Source organism: Halichondria panicea, chromosome 9 (assembly GCF_963675165.1).
Source record: "Halichondria panicea chromosome 9, odHalPani1.1, whole genome shotgun sequence".
Classification (NCBI taxonomy): domain Eukaryota; kingdom Metazoa; phylum Porifera; class Demospongiae; order Suberitida; family Halichondriidae; genus Halichondria; species Halichondria panicea.
In genome coordinates this window covers 1,727,339-1,747,235 of record NC_087385.1, presented here as the reverse complement: position 1 = coordinate 1,747,235, position 19,897 = coordinate 1,727,339, and the positions used below count along the sequence as shown (strand labels likewise).

Sequence of the window (19,897 nt, the reverse complement as noted above, 5' to 3'; positions counted from 1 at the left end):
TGTAGAGAGACATTTACTTACAGAATACTGTACAATCATGTAGTACCGTACATGTATCTCTTTTTCGGAGGGACCATTGTCAAACGTTCCACTGAATGTTTTACTCACCTTCTCCCTGTGACAGATCCCTTCTAATACCCTGTGCAATGCCGTGGGTCATCAAGACTTGGCTCCCTATCTGAAGGAGGAGGGATATGTTCGAATGATTCAATGCTTTCTCCTGCCAGATCTAATGATTCAACGAAAGGAGGCACCAAACGCCCTCGGAGAAGATGAGGTCGTTATTGAGCTGACCCCTGACGGGACACATCGACCAATCAGACGAAGGGGCAATGAGATGGATCCAGTTTATGAACTGTTTGTGCCCAGTCACCCGGAACAACAAGGTGCAGCATACATGTAACTCCTCATTAGCTAACGAGACAATGTTACCTCAATTATTAATCATTGCCATTTGCATACTTTGATGAAAGTGAATATTTAAATGTACCTTATGCAACACATCTCTACACTAATGATTTTCCACAAAAAAATATGTTGCTTTTGTTCATCATTAAAATTATGTGTGCACATTTTCAGACCAATCAGATGTTGACTTGCGTCACACTCTGGCCAATATGGTTGCCGTGGTAATTGGCAGTCCTACCCGAAGCAACCACCTGTGGTTCCACATGTTTGCTCCGGAGCAGCTGGTCAACACCTACATGACTGGATTCATGGTGAGTTAATCGTCTGTGTGGGTGGATAGGACTTCCGACAAAACTTCAGTTTTGTATTGAGGCTGCATAAAGATAAGAATTCTGTAAATTGTGGGTTCTACTTCGAAGGTGCCACACTGGCTATTTGATGTTTGATACCACCCCTTCCCTTCCCCATCCTTACAGTACAACTCCAAGATCAGCCCTGAGGGCCTACTCTACGACTGTGGTGTGGAGCTTACTGCACAGGGAGAGTTTGGGCGTTCAGACTACACCAAACATGCCACTCGAGGCACATACACTCTCCACTCCCTCTACCTCCTTCTCTTAACCAACTTTGGAGCCTTCACCATGTCACTATTGACTCTCCCGGACGCAGATGCCAGGATACATGGGCCACTGATCTCAGACTGGCAGTCTGTACGCCACTACTGTGTGTCACAACTGAGGACTGTGTGGCAGCACTTGAGGAACAATCTGGGGCTCTCTGAGGAGGAGAGGACATTCTTTGTGAATCGATGTCTCAAGACCTTCCATGAGGTGGTTATAGTCAGTGTGATCTTTATTGAGGTCTTTCGTTAGTACATGTATACTGTAGTTCCCGGTTTTGTGAATCGAAGCGTTTATTGTGTGACTGTATAGAAATATATGAGCCTTTCTCCAAATCAATGATCATTAAGTATGTACATGTAGTTTGCCGTTTTACATCCAGTGATCCACCCACTCACCCCCCCCACACACACATGTAGGTGGTCAATGGACCTCGTGAGCCGCTCGTCTCCCCCCAGCAGTTAGAGTCGGGTGAGCTGGTGAAGGACTCAGTGAAGGGGCTGTTTGTTAGTAGAGAAGAGCTTGATGATTACGAGAGGCTCTGGCACTGTCATGTGTACCAACCAACATGGAACCAGCTGCAAGACAAAGTGAGCCTGGACTGAACTACATGTACAATGTGTTTTGTAATGGACTTTGAGTAGTGCACATAATTATAGTCATGCATGTATGTACATGTTACTTGACATGTATGTAAGAGTGCTATAAGGTTAATTTAATAGCGACTTTTTTCCTGTCTAGTTTGCCGTTTACTCCAAACTCTGCCAAAACATTCTCTTTGCTAAGTTGAGGTGAGTCGATCATGTAAATTAACAGAAAATAGCTTAATTATACATGTGTCTGTACCGGAATAAGAACCTTATACCTCTGAACTGCTGCGTATCTATATGTTAAGGACGATTATATAACCTTCTTCCTACTACTCTTCGTAATGTCAAGCATTCCATGAAATTCTAGTTCATGCATGAGTCCTTACGGTATTAGCTACTTAATTTAACCATGCACACTATGCCAAAACTTGCTGTGAGTTACCCGCAAAAACAGGAGAATTGATACCCTTGAAGTTGTGTAGAGACTAATATGAAATGGTAACGCCCAACACTTCCGTCCAATCCACCTTGCAGGTGTCTGGACATCCACTACCCACACTTCCCGTCGGAGGCTGACTTCGTGCACCGAATCGTTAGCTATGGAGAGTTGGAGCAGCACTCGGAGGGTGGAGACTTGAGGGGGCTCTCAGAGTTTGCCCAGGGCTGGCGGGGGTTACAGGCAGGAGGACTGCTACTCCCTGACCTGGTCGAGTTCTACCGATGGCTACATACTGAGCTGTGTAAGTTGTGTGTGCATGTGTGTAGCTATTTATATCTAGGCAACAGCCTCTGTTTGAGTGATTCCTGAGTGACATTATTCCCCTATGCCTAATGGATGCCATGGAAGAAACATTTCAGATCTTGTGCCAACTTTTACCAAATCTATGATCACCGTGGAATGCCTCCGCTTAATGCTCGTGTTGTGATACATGTACAAGCATTAATTTTGATGCAATGCTTGCCCCCCCCCTTTCGTTTAATCAATGGTTTGGGGACTGTTTCAGCTACCATAACTTGAATTCCGTGGATTTAATATCAATGATTAATTTTTATGATTTTACCTTATTAATGATGCTGATACAACTGTGTTGTACATATAATTATTCTGTATAAAGATAATCGTCTACTAAATCTATGTGTGTACAATGTATGTATTGTGTGCTGTTACATGTACATTATTGTATCTCCGTGTATATAGCCTAGACTAACATATACACAGCTGCATGTATGTGGATCCGTACTAATGTAAAAGTGTTTACTATAATTATTGTTTTTCTCTCACTATAGCCCACTTAGTGACGTACGAACGGACTACCACTGTAACCATTCACAGAGTTGTGCAGCTGGCCGCCAAGAGGTACGGCTCACCAATGGGTGAATACATTGTCGCCCTATACGACAGAGTCAAGACAGGGTACAACGATTACGTGGATCTGATCGGAGGTGCCATTGGAGCCGGGGCGTGTGCGGCGCTTAAACAGGGGAATAAAATATACACGATCGCTGATGACGTACCCCTCCTCCACTTCCTCACTGGTGAGTGGGGGGGTCCTATTAAAAGTTTGGGATTTCTATTTGTATTTCAGTGGTGATCATAGTCTAGTATATATTTCGTGGCAGATCCTCAAAGTACATGTACATTGTAACTACTGTACAATTTTCAGTACATACATGTACTTACTGTTATTTCACTGTATGTTGTTTATCTATGAACCTCGGTAGTTGTGTCTCACTAAATCCATATCAGATTATATACATGTATATACATGTACTAATGTTTATAGTCAGGGCCCTCTCAAACCTATCTACAAGGATCAGAGTACACAAAATGAATACATTCATAAATTTGTAAAATCCTGTATATATTGTTTTCTAACCCCTCCCACTTCCTCTGTCAGATGTGGAGGAAGAAGAGCAAGGAAATGATTGGTTGTTCACGGTGATAGCAGACATTGTGAACACTCACAACCAAGCCATTGAAAACCTCTACAACATTGTCCACTCTCAGAAACAGCTGCATCTTACGAGACTCCTCCCAGAGCAGCCGGCCAAGATTCTCCCCACTGAGGTCACTGAGAAGAACTGCATCGTCGGCACTTTCACAAGGTAAATTCGTGTTTATATTTTTTTATTTTCAGTCTTTACAATTGGGAGGGGGTAGTTTGATGGATGCGCGATTGTTGAGCATGCATGCAGACAGACTGTAATGACATGCTCTGTTGCTTTGTTTATCTGGCTTCAAATCATAATTTTATGTTTGGTTACATACATGTGCATGTGTCGTGCAAAATATTTACCGTGGAGTCTGCCTATATACTAGCCTCGATTCCAGGCCGCGAAGAGAAAGGCGGCCTTGTATGCGCATGCGCGAAATAATTGACAACAATTTCATCATACAAATTGTAAAAAACCGGACAAAGTTACAAAGGGAAGAATACGTATGACAATGTGACCACAATGGCAGCTTTCAGAGACACTAATCAAAGTAGAATAATTATGCTGCAGCAGTGTTACTTCTTCTAGCTCTGTTTATCAAAGAGACAGTTCAAGAAAGCCTCCCAGACAGCTAGAGCTGCCAGCTAGGAAGAGTGTAGCCTCGTTCCCAGGCCTTACTTTTTCTTGCTGTTGTCACTGTTCATCCATAAATAGACACATAGACATAGTGAGGCAGCAAAGAAAGAAATGGGCGTACAGTTAAGAAAAAGTAAGGCCTGGTTTGGGAAATCGCGTGATCCACAAGGATTTTTATGAACGTGGGCGATATGTAGCCCACAATCGTGACGTAAGGTATTCTCCCACGCATTCAGAGTTAATAAGACTGTACTGAGACATCCACCAAGCTGTGCTGCAAGTCAGATCAGAGAACCAGCGTGGCCAGCTCTGGTGGCAGTATAGTAGCTACCTGCTATATGATAATAATATCTAAGCTATTCTTGATCTATATAGCATGTAGAAAGACACAAGAAAAAGTGATAGTCTGATGGAACCTGAACACACAATCTAGTCTAGATTAGTAGATCATCTAGCTAAGCCTAAGGTATAGCTAGCTATAGTGCTTGCAAATTTCCAGTTCCAAGTCCATGTCCAGCTTGCTGCAGGCAAAGTTTTATTAGCCATAGATCTCTGCGTGGGCAGTCCAACATCTCTAGCTCAGCATGCCCACGCTTCTACCACCCTTCTACCCTCACGCGACTTCCCGATACAGGCTCTCCTTTTTCCTAACTCTACGTCTATTTCTTTCTTTATTCCTCCAATTAATACCGTATTTTATCTCATTGAACGATTAATACAGTATTGAACGATTGTGATAAAGAAAAAGGAGAGCCTGTGTGTAGAGGCTAGGAAGAGTGGTGGACTCTTTAATACATCAGTAGATCTTGAGTGAATAACTTCCTGAGTGTCGAGTTAAAGCTTATTAAAAGCTTTCAGGAGTAATCATTAGCTTCTTTATCTTCAGCAATGACTTCTTGTCGAACATAAAGGCAAAATTTAGTAGCAGAAGACTTGCCTGGTCCATATTACCACAGCCTCATCAGGGGACCCACAGGAACACATCATGCCTTTCCTATAACATCTGTAGCCTTACAGTGTAGGGTGCCGTTAAGTAGAGACTTGGATTGATACAATAAAGGGCGTAAGAACTCAGTCATCTTTGCACAATAAATCTATGTAACGGACTGTAACTTCAGAATACAAATAGTATACGGTTTATTTTACTGACAGTATCCACAAATACACGGATTCCCCCTTTTTGGGGTAATGTACGCGCATGCGCATACAAGGTATACCAGGCCGCCTTTCTCTTCGCGGCCTGGAATCGAGGCTAGCACACAAACTTGATCACTTGTTTCTCAGGCATATTCTACTAAAAATCTAAGATGGAGGAGGCTTTTTTTTGGTGGGGGCAAAAACTTTTGGCCACACCTTGGCCACTCCTCCTTACATGTCAGATCCATCCATCCATGTTATGCCATGTACATGTATTGTAGACATTGCATATATACGCATTGACCCCTCCCCCTTCCCCAGCCTACATGGAGTGAGCAACTTCCTTCAGATCATTCGTAGTCGCTACGAGCCACCAAAATTCAAGTCCTCTGACAAGATCACACAGGGTCCAAGCATGTCCTTTGCTCCCATACAAACCAAGGACGAGCCTGAGTTCCAACTGAAGCACCTCGAGGAGGACTTAGTGAGACTGTTCAACGCAGGCAAGCCACTGATTGAGTCACCTTCCTCCATACGCACTCTGTTCAAGTTCAAGCAGAGCATCAGTCCGGACGTCACCGTTCCTGATGAGTGAGTTTATATAGTGCTGAATGTATAGACATTCCTCTTGCAATATAAAATATACTGCTATTGAATAAGATCACATGCACGACCATATAAGGGAAGAAAGAATATTATTAAAGCTCTAATAACCCTTTCCTCAACACACACACTTTAGTGTGATTCGAGCCACCCTAGACTTGGAGGAGATTGGTTACCGACTACCGGACGAGTACAAGGAGCCTCTCTCTGCCAACCTGAACAAGCGGTTGGAGTACGAGTTTCACTCTTGTGGTTACAACAACCTCATTGAAATCATTACTGCTCTCAGGACAGTCTGTGGACACCTGGTCAAGGTATGGATGTGATACATGTATGATTATAGATGACCTATCGATTACATACATGACTAAATACGTTATTATACATGTATAATAACGCCTTATGTTTGTGTTCTTCGCCAAATAGCAGTATAGTCTGGCTGTATGTTCACTCACTGTGTATGTGTGTAACTCTCTGATTGTGCAGGTCATCATGGAGGATGCTCACCTGATGAACGAAGATGAAGAAGACCTGAACACACTCACTCTACCCCGATTCATGATGGACTACGTCTACGAGCACCTTAGCGACCCACAGAGAGTGCTCCACGAGATCGGCATAACTCCACACTCCCTCAAACACTCCCAACTAACATGCCTCATCGATATCCCGCTACCCCATGTGTTTGCTTGCTTCCAACGCTTTGTGCAGTGGATGGATAATGGCGTGTACGATTTCTGTAATCTACCTCTGGCTATAAAAGTGCATCTCTATGAAGAAGACGTGATGTTTTTCGAATTGGAACTGAGAGAGAAGTGGGCAGGAACTAGTAAAGAGCTAGAGTCGGAGGTGAAGCAGATGATTGAGGTACTCAAACACTCTGAGAATGACATCACAAGAACTGTGAATAAGCAAGCTACAAGAGTAAGTTATTTTAGAGCACCTCACTATATGTAATGTGTACATGTACTATACAACATCATGGAATTGTGTATGTGATTATAATTGTTCAGTCCTCATGAAAGTAAGCCATTTGGATAATATCAAAACTCACTTCACCGAGTCATTTACATGTATACTTTCAGCTCTAAGCAACTTTATGTTTTGTAAACTTGTGTGGTTTAAATCATTTTATTGCTGTCCATGCAGGTGTCCATCATTAAGTACTTTAAGAACTTTCTTCTCATTGATGAAGAAGACAAGCTTCCCCCCCTCATCCCAGAAACAGTGATTCTTCAACACTACGTCCACTTCAGACTCGCACTAAGAAGGTAACGTTGTGTAACTGACTATTCTCATATGTATACCATAGTATAGCTAGTGTATTTCGAAGGTATAAACTTTTACGGAAAGACCGTTGGAAAAGTTTAGAATAGTTTTGCAGCATGCATGCATGCATGCGATAGTAAATTCGTGGGTACAAATGTTTGCGGTACATGCTTAATAATCGAAAACCACGAATATACCCTCGAAATATCAAATAAAGGCCACGTGTATCTAGCTAACCAACAGCCAACATGTAAGTTCAGGACTCTTACATGTAGCTTTTGCTAACAACAAAGCTTTAACATCAAAATTAAAACTTATTGGGTGGAGGCTATCCATGCTGTAAACACAGTGCTATGGCATCTAGGTGAGGATCCAAACAAACAAACCAACAGACTACTATGCCCGTGGCCACCCACGCACGTCAAGTAATTACTTTATTGGGGTCTGTATAAGCTGAGGATATACTGTATAGCGGGTAGGCACGTATTTACAGCTGAAGTGATCCCGTACCAGAAACAATGCAACAGGGTCACTGAAGTAGAAAGATAGAATTATGATTGTGGTTGTTGCTTCTCTACTTCTCTGATCCTAGCCCCCACAGGAGCCATATTTCTAAGACTCCAGGCTTCTTTGCTGACTTTTTGCTGTGATACTAGTTCACAATGCATGTCTCATTACACAACTAAAAGTCAGTTCTCAAAAGTTTCAGTTTTTTGTTTGCTATAGATCTTTATTATCCATGTCAACAGCCGAGGGTTAGCACTTCAGTGCTCTAGTTTGACATATTTATTCACTTCTACAAACGTATATTATTATACAGTAATTGTAGGTTCTAATTGAATGTGGTCAGGGTTACATGTATTATCAATTACTGGCCATATTTGATCCCAAGATTCTGTAATCAATTTCTGTCTAGTACATGTACATGCACTTGTACTTCACTCAAGAAGACTTTTTTGCACAGGTTGTTGATCATGTTGCGAGCTGAGCTAGCGACAGGTGCAGACGCTCAGGCCCAAGGCAACCACTGGTCAGAGTTTGTGGCAGACCTTTGGAATGCACATCTGCCTCATCTCAGAGAAGAAACATACGGAGATGGAGAATTTGTGTTCGATCCTTCTACGAATCGCTACGGCTTTGAGGACCAATCAGACTATCCTAGTGACGATGAGCTATTCATGCAAGACCTGGAGAATGATGGATATGATGAGGTGGTGGTGGAAGGATTCGGTATTGACCTGGCGGAGGGAGAGTCTTTTGTAGAGGTGGATGGCAGTGTCAGTCAATCGCAGGTGACCCACTCGTACGATCTGGCTCAGTCGACTGATGAAGAGGAGGAGTCGGATGTTGAAGATGTGATACTGTCCTCACAACCCAACGAGGAGGACCTGGCATGTGAGTTATGGGAGCGAGTGTTATATCGTTCTTATAAAAATAAGGTGGATAATGGCCTAAGTGACAAAATTCATAGGCTATAGCTGCGAGTGTTAGTTTTTAGTTTACTACGCATTAGTTGTTGACTATGAGGGGTGAATAGTGCCAAAATGTGGCTGCATGATCTGTACTAGGAGGCGGCAGGTGTTTAGTTGGTGGCAACGGCTTAGCCTTAAATGTGTTAAGGGGGCCATGAATAAGATGAGGTTGGAACTACATGACCTTAGCTAATAGTGTTCCTGCATGTGCTAGCCTCGAGACCATGAGCGGCCTGATATTGAAGTTAGCACTAGAGCCTAGAGCAATTGCCTGGTCTCGAAGGTAACACAACAGCACCAATTTGTATAAATTTGACCACACCCTAAAACTCTAAAAACTAGGCTATAGAAGTAATTTTTGGAGAAATGCAATTAGTGACCTTAATTAGCTAAGGTCAAAATGGTTTCAACCTCATCTTATTCACGGCCACAGTAACATATTTGAGGCTAAGCCGCCGCCCCCAACAAAGTTTTGTCTCACACTAGCTTGCATCATTTTGGCACTATTCACCTCTCATAATTGACTACACCACACCGCTTTTTCAGTGAAATCAAGATTCCAAGAAGACCCTGACTTCCAGAAGAAGATAATGTCCATGGCACAGAGCATCATCATGAAGAAAGGTGTGTATGCATAAACTTATAAGTGCGTACAAATAATTTAATATTGTTGAGCACTATATAAATATGTACATAATTATACAGAGCGTTATCAAAGGCGTATAAAAGAAGAGAGTGCATGCAGCTCACTAACTAGTACACGTAGCTAGCAGAAGTCAAATGTGGGCGGAGGAATGTGGGAATTTGCATGAAGTGCTAAAAATAGTCTTGCTCTTTTGCTGTATTGCATGCCCTCTCTTCTTTTATATGCCATTGGCGCTATCGTGTACATTCATATTGTGTGCTTATATCAAAGTTACATGTATGCATATGACTGACTGTTGAATTCCATTGATTTGGCGTTGTGTCTATTCAGATAACGAAGAGTTAGCCCCCAAGGCCAGGACCTACACACCTGAAGATGTTGGAGACTTCCTTACAAGCATTAAGCTAGACAAGTACCGACAAGCGTTTGTTGAAGCTGAGGTTGGAGGGGACGTCTTGTTGGATGCTGATTGCGAATTCCTGAATGAACTCGGAGTCAACTCTCTTCTTGATTGTGTTCGTATCATGACTCTATTTCCACGGCGACTACAGGACACTGAGCCACGCCTCCCTGTCTCCGAAGTACTGAGGTTCTTAAAAGAAAATAAATTTGAAAAGTATGTTGAGCTTTTCGAGAAAAATGAGATTGATGGCGATATGATGATGGATACAGAACAGGGACTGATGAAGAATGTGTTGAAGGAGATTGGAATAGTTGTGGTGGACAGATTCAAGATTATGAGCAAGTTTAAAACTTTTGCTAGTAGTGAACTATAAGCAAACTTTCCTATAATGAGCTGCACTAATTAAGAATTTTCTATTGATTTGGATGTTTACAGAACAATTGTTCTTAAGTATAATTATTATTATAGTATAATTATATATAGTAGTCTATAACTTCGACAACATCTGATTAGGGACATAATTACATTGACGTAAAATTGCATGACTGTACAATTTAATATTGTCGTGCAATAATAATTAAAGTTCCATATAAAGTGAGTATAGCTATATCGTGTTGTTTACTATAATTATAGTTTGGTTTGCTGTCAGTCAGTAATTATCCCTAATTAGCTGAGGGCACCAATAAGACGAGTAGTGAGTGGATGATGTAAGTTCTCTCTGAGACGTGCCACTCTAGCTGTGTGCTGAGGGTGGAGGAGCTTGGCTCTGTAGCCACCTGCACATTGTAGGTCCCCGGCTGAATGAACACTTGAAACACTGTGTGCACCTTGAAATGTTGGTCCATAGCTTGGTCGTGATACCTACAGTCATGCATGGTGGTAAAGTATGTTAGTGATGTACATGTATTGTATATAGAAAACTCACAACTATAAAATTAATTAAATATAGTCTTGGTTCGATTTTTCTTTAATAGAACGAAGTTGCCTTTATATAGCTATAAGAGTGTTGAACTGCTGTATAGTAATCGTAGAACCGCATTATTGCCTTGACATGCATGCGTCATCGACATCACTGTCTAATTATCTACTTTTGATAGCTAGAGATGCACCGAAACGAAACTATATACATGCATGCATGCATGTGATATATAATTTTTTTTTATAACATGCATGAATTTTTTTTATGCATATCTGACGTGCCTTTAGGCCACTCCAAGTGATAATCTGGTTTCTGGTCCTGAAGTTTCTCTAATTGTATGCGGGCGGGTGGCTTTTTTCATTATGTCATTATTGGTTTCACCTTATGAACTCATTATTTGTATATAATATCATTATCACACTTATTTTGGACCATTCCGCACATGTGTATACGTATAGTCGAAATAATGAGATAGAAATCCAATAATGAGGTAGAAATCCAAGAATAAAATCTGGTGCAGGCGGTGGACCAGAAACCAGAGTATCACTTGGAATGGCCTTATATTTTCACAGGTAGATTTGTCTACGATTCATGCGTGCTGTTTAGCTGGTATTCAATTCGATCTGCTCAAGTTATATGAGTTTTCATACTTACTTGCAATTAAGTGGTTCTAATGAGATTCCCAATTAACCCTATAAACTAGAATGTTTTGCGAGTATCAAACATAATTATGCTAACTTAATTAGCGAAGGTTGATCAATTCGCAATAATAAAATCGTAAACCCTAAATTAGTACTGGTAAATACACACGATCCTTGCCAGAACGCAATAGTTAGATCGCAAAAGGTCAATTTTTCTGCTGATTTGGCTCATTCGCAAATGTTTTTCACCAGCAAAATTCTTGTAATACGGACGGTGATAGTACAAATTCATAATAATACCTACGAAATATGTCACCTTAAGGATAATTATATGCAACCTTTATGCCAATTGTATAGTTTTAATGTTAATTCCAGGGACATGCATATCCTTTGCAGATCGAGGGGATTTGTCTAACTGGTAGAGTATTATACATTTACATGTACCGGTTAACTATACATGCAGGCTAAAGATTATAATTATGTACAGTAAAATGATACTAATAATACTTCTTCAGTCCCCTATATAACGGGCAGACGGCCGGGCTCTAGCTAACTAGATTGATCTATATAGCTGTTGTTTTCTAGGGGTATAGAGGTGTGTACGTACACGTGTAAGCTTACGTTTCTGGTGCAATGGAAGAAACCCTGCAGGCACAGTTGACGTCTGGACTGAGGAGAACCTTGCCCGTCGAGTGGGCATGGAGCAACTGCCCCGTCCTAAAGACTCCGCCAACTCTGGACGCTGGAACGCAGCAGTAACCCACATGCCAATGGGAGGCAAAGCGCTGAGAGAACTTGTGAGTTTGAGATCTGCATGTGTGTGAATGTGAAGAATGCATTAGGGTACCATTTAATATAGTTATTAGCTACGTATACTTAATGGAACTGAAAACAGAACAGAATTTCCGCTACAAGAACATTCAGTGTAAAAGGTAAAATGTCAATTTACTCTATAATACATACATCCATCTAGAAAGGGCAAATAATTATTGTATAATACAAGTCTTAGCATGCATGTGTACATTATCATGTGCAGTTGTATAGGTATTAATTACATAAATTAAGCGTTCTAGTTTGCTTACTGGTGAATGAATTGACACCAACCCAGCGGAAGGGAGTATTGCTGAGGAGGATTGCCAGCAATCTGAACCATTGGCTTCCCAGCGGCACACTTCTCACAGAAACATACAGCATTTTCTGGGCTCAGTGAAATCAGCGAGTGCTTTACAACCAGATGATCCTTGAACCTCTCACACAGAATAAGATACGAGCACACATGTGAGGTTGATTTGTGGAGGTACTTTGTAAGAGAGCTTTTCATGAGCTCTTCTGATAGTAACGATGCTCGCATTGATTCTCGTTTAAGATTGGCATCTAGTGTTAGAGCTTCTATTCTCTCCTTTGTTTGGTCTCCACTGTCCCCGTTAGAGTGGCCATTTGCTGTAGATATTAGGCAGATTAAGACTGTATTTTCTTCTATACGTCACCCACCTTCTAGTACACTGTCAATTTTCTCTGGTTCTCCTCCAATTTTATACACTGTGTCCAAGATGAACTGTAGTGTCTTTGTGTTCTCTAGCATCTCCTGGGTAATGCCTGCCTGGTCGAACAAGTACTGCCACTCAGGACTGATGTCATAGATCTGTGTGCATGGAGGTGATCGAAACACATCAATATATCAGTATAATCATGCATGAATGATTCAGCTTACATCAAAATCTGTGGCTTTCATTTTGTGCACCACTCTGAAATGTGAGGGAGGAAAATGCATCTGACATCAATCTTAAGATAATTAATACACAACTTACTCGGTTGGGTTTGAGGGTGGTGGTCTAGCGTCGGACTCTGATCTCCCTCTCAGTTTGACGGCACGATCTTGATGCAGCTTGACAATTCTGTCAATCTGGTGCAGAAACCGGTCCTTTTCACGAGTGTCACGGAAACCAATACACGTTATCCCATGCTACAAGATAAAGCATGCATGGAGCATATCATACAGAGTGTCATACCGTATAGCGGGTTATTTTCGCGTGTATGGTTGAATTTTTCGTATATTTCGTATTGTAGAGTATCATACGAAAAAAAAATCATTCTGCCGCAACAGGTTCTATCCTGAGCCATACGAATATTTAAATAACGTTATAGTAGTCGGTCAGTCTGTCTGCCCGTCATTCTATGTAATCTGAGTCTACTCACCTGGATGCGATAGTACTGCGTTTGTACCATGGATAGCCTCAACACAACAGGTTAGTATAGTTTTAAATTTGGCAGATTTTGATGTTAAAGCTTTGTTGTCGAATAAAAGTAAGCAAAAGCTAAAGCTCGAACCTGCACATAGCCATATATAGATGTACACGCGGCTTTGACTCGAGGCTGTAGACCAAATTTGTCGAGGGTTTGCACTTCAGTGCTCTATAGTTCATACGAAAATTACCCACTATATATATGGTTACCGTATTGTTTAATTATATAGTCTAGCATGTAGAGTGGGACTGATTTTTGTTTTGCTTTTACTGTTCCTCTAACGTACACAATCAATCACTAAACATTGTCACCATCCTTTTACCAGACAAAACTAACCATGGCCAAGAGTGTGGTGTTTGCAGACAGAGTTGCTAGCAAAGTTGCAAATTAGGCACTCACTTATGACAACATAAACAAACTCTGTCTGCATGTACATGTATCTCATAATTGCAACCATGCAGAGTATTATATCAGAGAAGAGACACTCCTGACTATATACCACAGTCATGCAAGGACAATTCTCCTGCCACAAATTTACCACAATACATGCAGTAAATGTATAGACTATATACAAGCTATGATGGAATGCTGCAATTTACCTCAGATAAGTATGTCATGACTAAGTCTCCTGGCAAGTCGTACTGAAACACTTTCCCAACTTTTTTCTCGCCAATTACACATTTCTCCTGAGTAATTGAATGATTACCTCATAGATAAAAATTATAAGAGCTCACTTCTTTGTCGACAAGTCTTAAGAAGAAACCTTTTTGCTTCCCATCTTTTGCAATAACAGCCATATATTCCTTTCCATCTTTGGCCAGTGGTTTCCCATCAAAGCTCAGCTTGCTGTGTGCTGTACATATAACCTGAAACACACATAGACAATCCAGTGATGAGAAAAAGAAATAGTAAATCTTACCACACAGTGGGTTCCGAACAACGTAGCAAAAAGATTTGTCAACTGGTCACTGTCCTCGGTCTCTGCACCTCTTGTTGCAGCTGTGAAAATGTTATATTAAATGTAGCAGGAAATAGTAATCTTACCATTGCTTGATAGTCGGACCCTGTACTTCAGCTCATCAATACAAGGTAGCATCTCTTGCAGATGTATCTCTTCCCCATTGACCTTCAGGTCATGACCAATGAGAAAGGACACCATTTCATCCATTGTCTCGAAAATGATGGGATCTTCACTTTGCTCCCCAGCGCTGTCGAGATGAAACTTGCCCTCTTTCTGGAAGACAAGCACATGGTGCATTCTTGGACCATTTCTATGAGAGAATTTATGAGGTGCTTGAATAACTTAAGAAACACTATGATGACAATATTAGCAGTAGACTTATGCAGTACAGCACGAGTACTGTTAGCTAGCTAAAACAATTTTGCAGATTGCTGGTACTTACTTGGCTGAGAGGACAAAGCTTCCAGGCTGACTCTGGCTGTCTCTGATCAAGAAAGTGCCATCAGGCTTTGAAGTGAGCAATGAATTTGCTCTCCTGCTTGAGATTAATCCATGGTAATAAGCCATCTCTTGAGTTATGTCCAGTCCTTCACTTTACAAAGCCAGTTGTTTGTTTGCTTGCAAGAGGAGTGGCTGTTGTGTCTAGCCAGTCTAGCCAGCAGTCATGCAAGCAGGTAGGCCCCTTTAAAATGCTGCAAGAAAGGGGAGGGGCACGTAGATATAACCTGCGGCTACTAGATCTATCACATGACGTAGCCACATAAACAAGACTTGTGTGACCGTGGAGATCGGACTAAATAAGCTGTTGGCTGGGAGATAAGATCAAGAATGGGCTGTAACGTGTCAAAGACAGCTGGACCAAACCAAGTAGGGGACATAGACTCTGAGAGACGAGAGGGCGCTCGAAGTGGCTCCTCTGTAAGCCTCACAAACTGGTCTCCTGATGCTGAGAAAGCTTCCTCTAGTAGCAGTGCTAGTGTAGCTGACAGTATCACCTTAATTCACTTCAATGATGTCTACAATATTGAAGAGAGATCTAATGGGAAGGAGCCTATTGGTGGTGCTGCGAGGTTCAAGTCACAGATAGACAGTCTGAGACACTTGGAACCTTTGATACTGTTTAGTGGAGATGCTTTGAATCCTTCAAATAGTCAGTTTAGCATTTTATATTGGTGTATGCGTATCTGTTTTTTATTTATATTGTGTATGCTTTCTGTGTGTGACCATATTCATAATGATATAAGAATAAATCCTGTGAAATCTGGATATAAGATTACCCACATTAATCCCCACCTAGTGCTCACCCCTTCCATTTTTTGCCTAACCCTTGGTATACCCTCCCTCTTTTTAACATTGTCTTTTTTCCCTGCAGTCAGTATCGTCACCGAAGGCCGTCAAATGGTACCGATCCTCAAGGCTATTGGAGTACACGCTGCTGTGTATGGAAATCATGATTTCGGTAACACTGAAACACAAACATACTTACATGTTTGTAATACAGTATTATATAGATGCTACCGGTATCCCTTTGGTGTAGCCTAATTTCTGACCATCTTCATTAACTGTACAATTTCATGATCCAAGTGCATGTGTACATGTTGCTTTATCCTTCTGCTTCGTGTTCACAGATTTTGGTGTGGAACACTTGGCAACGCTGGCTAAAGAGATGGAGTTCCCTTGGCTCATGAGTAATGCTAGACTGCACTCTACAGGGAAGAGACTAGCTGATGGTCTGGAGAAACTCGTTATCCCCTGGAGAGGAAGAAAGGTAGCTTGTTTGTGCTAGTTGCATGAGTATAATTTCTCCCATCGTACATGTATCTCATAGTGACACAATGTATTATTTTGCAAGTAATAACTGCTGACTCACTATGCATACCTTAATGTGCGTACCTAGCAGTAAAGACTTCCTGGAAATAATAATGTGAAACCTTGTTTTAGTCATGTGCCCTCCCTTTGAAGTCGGATTAAAAAACCACTTGATACCCACTCTATGTTGTGAGACCATAACATATACAATGTTCCCTTGCTCAGATTGGTTTACTGGGTCTGATAGAATGGGAGTGGATTGAGACTCTGGCTACACTGGAGCCACAAGATGTTGACTACACTGACTTTGTGGAAACAGCCAAGAAACTTGTGCCTGAGCTACAACAAGAGGTCAGTGTTTGTTTCAGGTATTACTGTGTGTTGACATGTTTGGGTACCCCACAGTATTCACACATGCACCAGATGTAGTCGCATTTCTTGACTGTGTGAATTTGTTCACAAGAAATTGAGATACCTCCCTTAATATTCGTACATTTGTATTCATAGGTTCTTTATCAGTTGTATTCATAGGTTCTTTATCAGTGTGTCTGTGTAGGAATATTTCTACGAATACATGTAAAAGTGCTGATTGACACTCAATAATGACAATGCATGTAGTTTATAATTATACTGTACATTATGATATTTTCAGGGATGTGATCTGATAATTGCCCTGACTCATATGCGTGACCCCAATGACCTTCGTCTAGCCAGAGAGGTGCCCCAAATCCATCTCATCTTGGGAGGACACGACCACCACTATCTCAAGCAGTGGGTGAGTACACGTACGACTAGGTGTTATGTGTATTGCCACCTAGCAAACTTTTGAGTTCAAAATGGTGTATACGCAAGTCAAGTATGCATTGAGCAGGAAGCTGCACGTGAAGGCACTTGCGTGCAACGCATGTACGTGTAACATATTTTCTGTAGCTTGATGCTTTTACACATAATCTAAAATAAATATTTTAAGTTTAAGTCTTGTATCTCTCCTATCTCTTTTTACGTGTACATGTGCATATGTAGGAATGAACAATGAAATTCAACTTTTGGTGTGCTAGAATAGTTGGGTGCTAGGTAGCCTCGAGACCAGGCCGGCCTGGTCTCGAGGCTAGGTGCTAGGTGGCTTGTTAGATTCTGTATAGCCCCAATTGACATCACCAGACAATTAACACTCTATTATTATCCACAATATTTCCACATCTTAAATTTACACAGGAGGGAGATGTTTTGATGCTCAAGAGTGGCTCTGATTTCAGAGAATTTTCAGAACTCACTGTCTCTTTCCCTGACACGCCCACTTCTCGTCCTAAAGTTTCTGTAAAACGTCACGATATAACCAGTGTAATAGCCCCTGATGAAGATGTTTTGAAAATTGTGGACCACTTTCAGGGAAGACTAAAGGCAGGACGGGAAGAAGAGATTGGCTATATACACTGCGATCTAGAGGGGCGCTTTGACTGTCTTAGGACGCAAGAGTGCAACCTTGGTAACCTGGTTACGGACATTATGAGGAAAGTCACACGTGCTGATGTGGCACTTTTGAACTCTGGTACATTGAGGTCGGACACTGTCCATGATGCTGGAGTATTCAGAAGAGGAGTGAGTTAATAAATGCATTATTTGCTTCATGAAAGTACCTAGTTTGAGGCAGGCAATGTTCATAAAACTCCTGCTTCTTAATGAAAACGTATACACATCACATGATGTGCTTCATGACTGTTCAGAGTGTGTTGTTCAATTGCACATTAAATTATCACTATAATATAGGATCTGATGAGTATTCTCCCCATGGTGGATGCTGTCTCAGTACTCGAGGTAAAGGGTTCGCAGCTAATACAAGCACTTGAAAATGGAGTCTCGCAATATCCCAAAAAGGAAGGACGATTTCCACAAGTGTCTGGAATTCAATTTTCGTTTGATGAATCACAACCTAGTGGGTCTCGAGTGGTCCCTGACAGTGTACTAGTCCGTGGTGAACAATTGCAATTGAACAAAAGTTACAAGTTGGCTGCTAAGGGATACATAGCCCAGGGTCGAGATGGTTACGATGTGTTCAAAGAGTGCAAGGTGCTTGTGAGTGAGGAGGAGGGCCCGATACTAAGTGTGATCGTTCAGAATTATTTCCAGGCATGTGCTGGCGGAGAAGATTGTGTGGACACCAACACAAGCTCAATGTAAGTGCTCCTTGTGCTTGTTAAATGCAAGCTAGCTACATGTGTGACCTTAAATTATACACATTGTTATTACAATGTACAATGTACAATGTACGTGTATTTTGCATGTGTTGTACATATGTAAGGCCTAGTACATAGTATACATGCTACGACTATCATAATTATTACTTTCTCCTACACAGATATCTTACAGAGAATGGGGACAGAAGAATTGCACCTCAAGTGGAAGGAAGAATTAAAGTCATTCATTAACAGTTAACTATTATTATCCTTAGTGCATGTAGCATTCTCGAGCTCACAATTCAATTTTTTATCTCCATCCACTATATAGTACCTTATGTGCTCATGCTGTGTGTGCCTTGGTCTCTAATATTCTCTCTGAAATAACATGTTCACTGAATTGTTGAATAAATGGATAGTGTTTTAAGAATAAAAAAGAAAAAAATATGATTCAGTTGTCTAGCCAAACACCGCTTTTTTTATAGTGTACGTTACTACATGCTTGTTCCATTTGAAGATGACAAACACAAGCATCCAAACACCTTGTACGACGAGTGCTATCATCGGGGGGAAGCACACACCCTGTCATTAACGTGTATGTGTATAGGAGAGGGGTTAATTGTGGGTACAGGTACAAAGCATGTGGGGCTGCTAAATAGAATACACCTTTAAAGGTCACTAACATCAGTACACACATAAGATGCTTATTAGCAATTAAGGTGATTATAAAATTAATATATAATTATAGGGTAACAATTATGATAGTAATAACTTACAGCAGTAGCTCCCAGACGTGTTGATATGACGGAGTTAGAGGAATTGAGATTAGCAGAGTATCCAGTAATGATGGCTCCCACGAGCAGTAGAAAGCAAAATATACTAGCAACAACAATATCCTGGAGAGAAAAAGCAAAGGTCATATACAGTCTGAAAATGATTGAGAAACATCCAAACTGACCACGATCCCATAGGTCCTGAAGGTCATGTTGATAGCACCTACATTGACAAAGCGCAGTATAATCTGAGCCGCTTGCACTGCTGCTCCGGCCACCCCTACCACTATCACCAGCACACAACCAGCCTGGGAGAGATCGAGGTTAATGACTCGGAAAGGGTAGCTTCGCATACTTTCCATCGCAAAACCAGCAGGAATCAGCACAATCAGCAACAGCACCTACAGGCATGCAGGGAAAGAGCTCATTGCACAGCATTCATTTATGGCTCACTGTTGCTATTGCTCTGAGAATGATCTCTATAATCCCCTGCCAGAAGCTGACAATTGCTTTCCCAGGCCGAGGGCCTATGACCCTGCTTCCAGCAACTCTAGCCAACAGTGGAACTCTCTCTCTTCCAGGCATCATGCAGCTAGCTAGCTAGCTATAGCCCGATCTTTAGTCTGGAGACCACGCCTTTCTACCTGGAAGGTATAA

The 19,897-nt window shown here is 41.5% G+C and overlaps 4 protein-coding genes across 5 annotated transcripts in view; 2 read left to right on the top strand and 2 right to left on the bottom strand.

Annotated features, from left to right (window-relative positions):
* LOC135341051 (uncharacterized) overlaps nucleotides 1–10,240 on the top strand; it is a 42,455-nt gene extending 32,215 nt beyond the window's left edge. Inside the window, exons 44-58 of the mRNA XM_064537517.1 lie at nucleotides 125–386; nucleotides 580–719; nucleotides 885–1,238; nucleotides 1,448–1,618; nucleotides 1,770–1,819; nucleotides 2,153–2,358; nucleotides 2,906–3,154; nucleotides 3,517–3,724; nucleotides 5,648–5,917; nucleotides 6,066–6,243; nucleotides 6,416–6,853; nucleotides 7,079–7,200; nucleotides 8,163–8,593; nucleotides 9,217–9,294; nucleotides 9,647–10,240. Coding sequence (XP_064393587.1) covers nucleotides 125–386; nucleotides 580–719; nucleotides 885–1,238; nucleotides 1,448–1,618; nucleotides 1,770–1,819; nucleotides 2,153–2,358; nucleotides 2,906–3,154; nucleotides 3,517–3,724; nucleotides 5,648–5,917; nucleotides 6,066–6,243; nucleotides 6,416–6,853; nucleotides 7,079–7,200; nucleotides 8,163–8,593; nucleotides 9,217–9,294; nucleotides 9,647–10,092 — 3,603 coding nt within the window. The 3' untranslated portion in view covers nucleotides 10,093–10,240. The remainder of the gene's footprint in view (nucleotides 1–124; nucleotides 387–579; nucleotides 720–884; nucleotides 1,239–1,447; nucleotides 1,619–1,769; nucleotides 1,820–2,152; nucleotides 2,359–2,905; nucleotides 3,155–3,516; nucleotides 3,725–5,647; nucleotides 5,918–6,065; nucleotides 6,244–6,415; nucleotides 6,854–7,078; nucleotides 7,201–8,162; nucleotides 8,594–9,216; nucleotides 9,295–9,646) is intronic.
* LOC135341052 (uncharacterized) lies at nucleotides 10,210–15,195 on the bottom strand. Its single transcript, XM_064537518.1, has 11 exons — nucleotides 14,927–15,195; nucleotides 14,568–14,794; nucleotides 14,443–14,522; nucleotides 14,258–14,389; nucleotides 14,123–14,209; nucleotides 13,088–13,242; nucleotides 12,991–13,024; nucleotides 12,771–12,921; nucleotides 12,362–12,719; nucleotides 11,901–12,089; nucleotides 10,210–10,580 (listed from the first exon to the last, which is right to left on the bottom strand). The coding sequence occupies exons 1-11, from the start codon at nucleotides 15,049–15,051 to the stop codon at nucleotides 10,382–10,384; spliced, it is 1,737 nt and encodes a 578-aa protein (XP_064393588.1). The 5' UTR covers nucleotides 15,052–15,195; the 3' UTR covers nucleotides 10,210–10,381.
* Nucleotides 15,196–15,227: 32 nt separating this feature from the next.
* LOC135341055 (snake venom 5'-nucleotidase-like) lies at nucleotides 15,228–18,879 on the top strand. The gene is made up of 8 exons (XM_064537522.1): nucleotides 15,228–15,634; nucleotides 15,857–15,943; nucleotides 16,113–16,252; nucleotides 16,519–16,644; nucleotides 16,946–17,068; nucleotides 17,509–17,892; nucleotides 18,061–18,467; nucleotides 18,650–18,879. Exons 1-8 carry the CDS (start codon nucleotides 15,313–15,315, stop codon nucleotides 18,717–18,719), a joined length of 1,659 nt encoding a protein of 552 aa, XP_064393592.1. The 5' UTR covers nucleotides 15,228–15,312; the 3' UTR covers nucleotides 18,720–18,879.
* LOC135341057 (uncharacterized) lies at nucleotides 18,859–19,890 on the bottom strand. 2 transcript variants are annotated; one of them, XM_064537525.1, is made up of 4 exons: nucleotides 19,694–19,890; nucleotides 19,429–19,641; nucleotides 19,244–19,363; nucleotides 18,859–19,049 (listed from the first exon to the last, which is right to left on the bottom strand). In XM_064537525.1, exons 1-4 carry the CDS (start codon nucleotides 19,826–19,828, stop codon nucleotides 18,927–18,929), a joined length of 591 nt encoding a protein of 196 aa, XP_064393595.1. In that variant the 5' UTR covers nucleotides 19,829–19,890; the 3' UTR covers nucleotides 18,859–18,926. The 2 variants fall into 2 exon arrangements, with proteins under 2 accessions (XP_064393595.1, XP_064393594.1); XM_064537524.1 differs by having other exon boundaries at nucleotides 19,426–19,641; nucleotides 19,694–19,888.
* Between the last annotated feature and the right edge of the window lie 7 nt (nucleotides 19,891–19,897).

Coding starts and splice junctions, on each gene's coding strand:
- LOC135341052 (XM_064537518.1), bottom strand. CDS start 15,051: ATGGCTTATTACCATGGATTAATCTCAAGCAGGAGAGCAAATTCATTG. Junction 14,210..14,257: donor TAAGACTTGTCGACAAAGAA/GTGAGCTCTTAT, acceptor TCAATTACTCAG/GAGAAATGTGTAATTGGCGA. Junction 10,581..11,900: donor TCTTCCATTGCACCAGAAAC/GTAAGCTTACAC, acceptor GCATGACTGTAG/GTATCACGACCAAGCTATGG.
- LOC135341055 (XM_064537522.1), top strand. CDS start 15,313: ATGGGCTGTAACGTGTCAAAGACAGCTGGACCAAACCAAGTAGGGGAC. Junction 15,944..16,112: donor GTATGGAAATCATGATTTCG/GTAACACTGAAA, acceptor TCGTGTTCACAG/ATTTTGGTGTGGAACACTTG. Junction 17,069..17,508: donor ACCACTATCTCAAGCAGTGG/GTGAGTACACGT, acceptor AAATTTACACAG/GAGGGAGATGTTTTGATGCT.
- LOC135341057 (XM_064537524.1), bottom strand. CDS start 19,828: ATGATGCCTGGAAGAGAGAGAGTTCCACTGTTGGCTAGAGTTGCTGGA. Junction 19,642..19,693: donor TTCTCAGAGCAATAGCAACA/GTGAGCCATAAA, acceptor GCATGCCTGTAG/GTGCTGTTGCTGATTGTGCT. Junction 19,364..19,425: donor TCAGGACCTATGGGATCGTG/GTCAGTTTGGAT, acceptor TTTTCTCTCCAG/GATATTGTTGTTGCTAGTAT.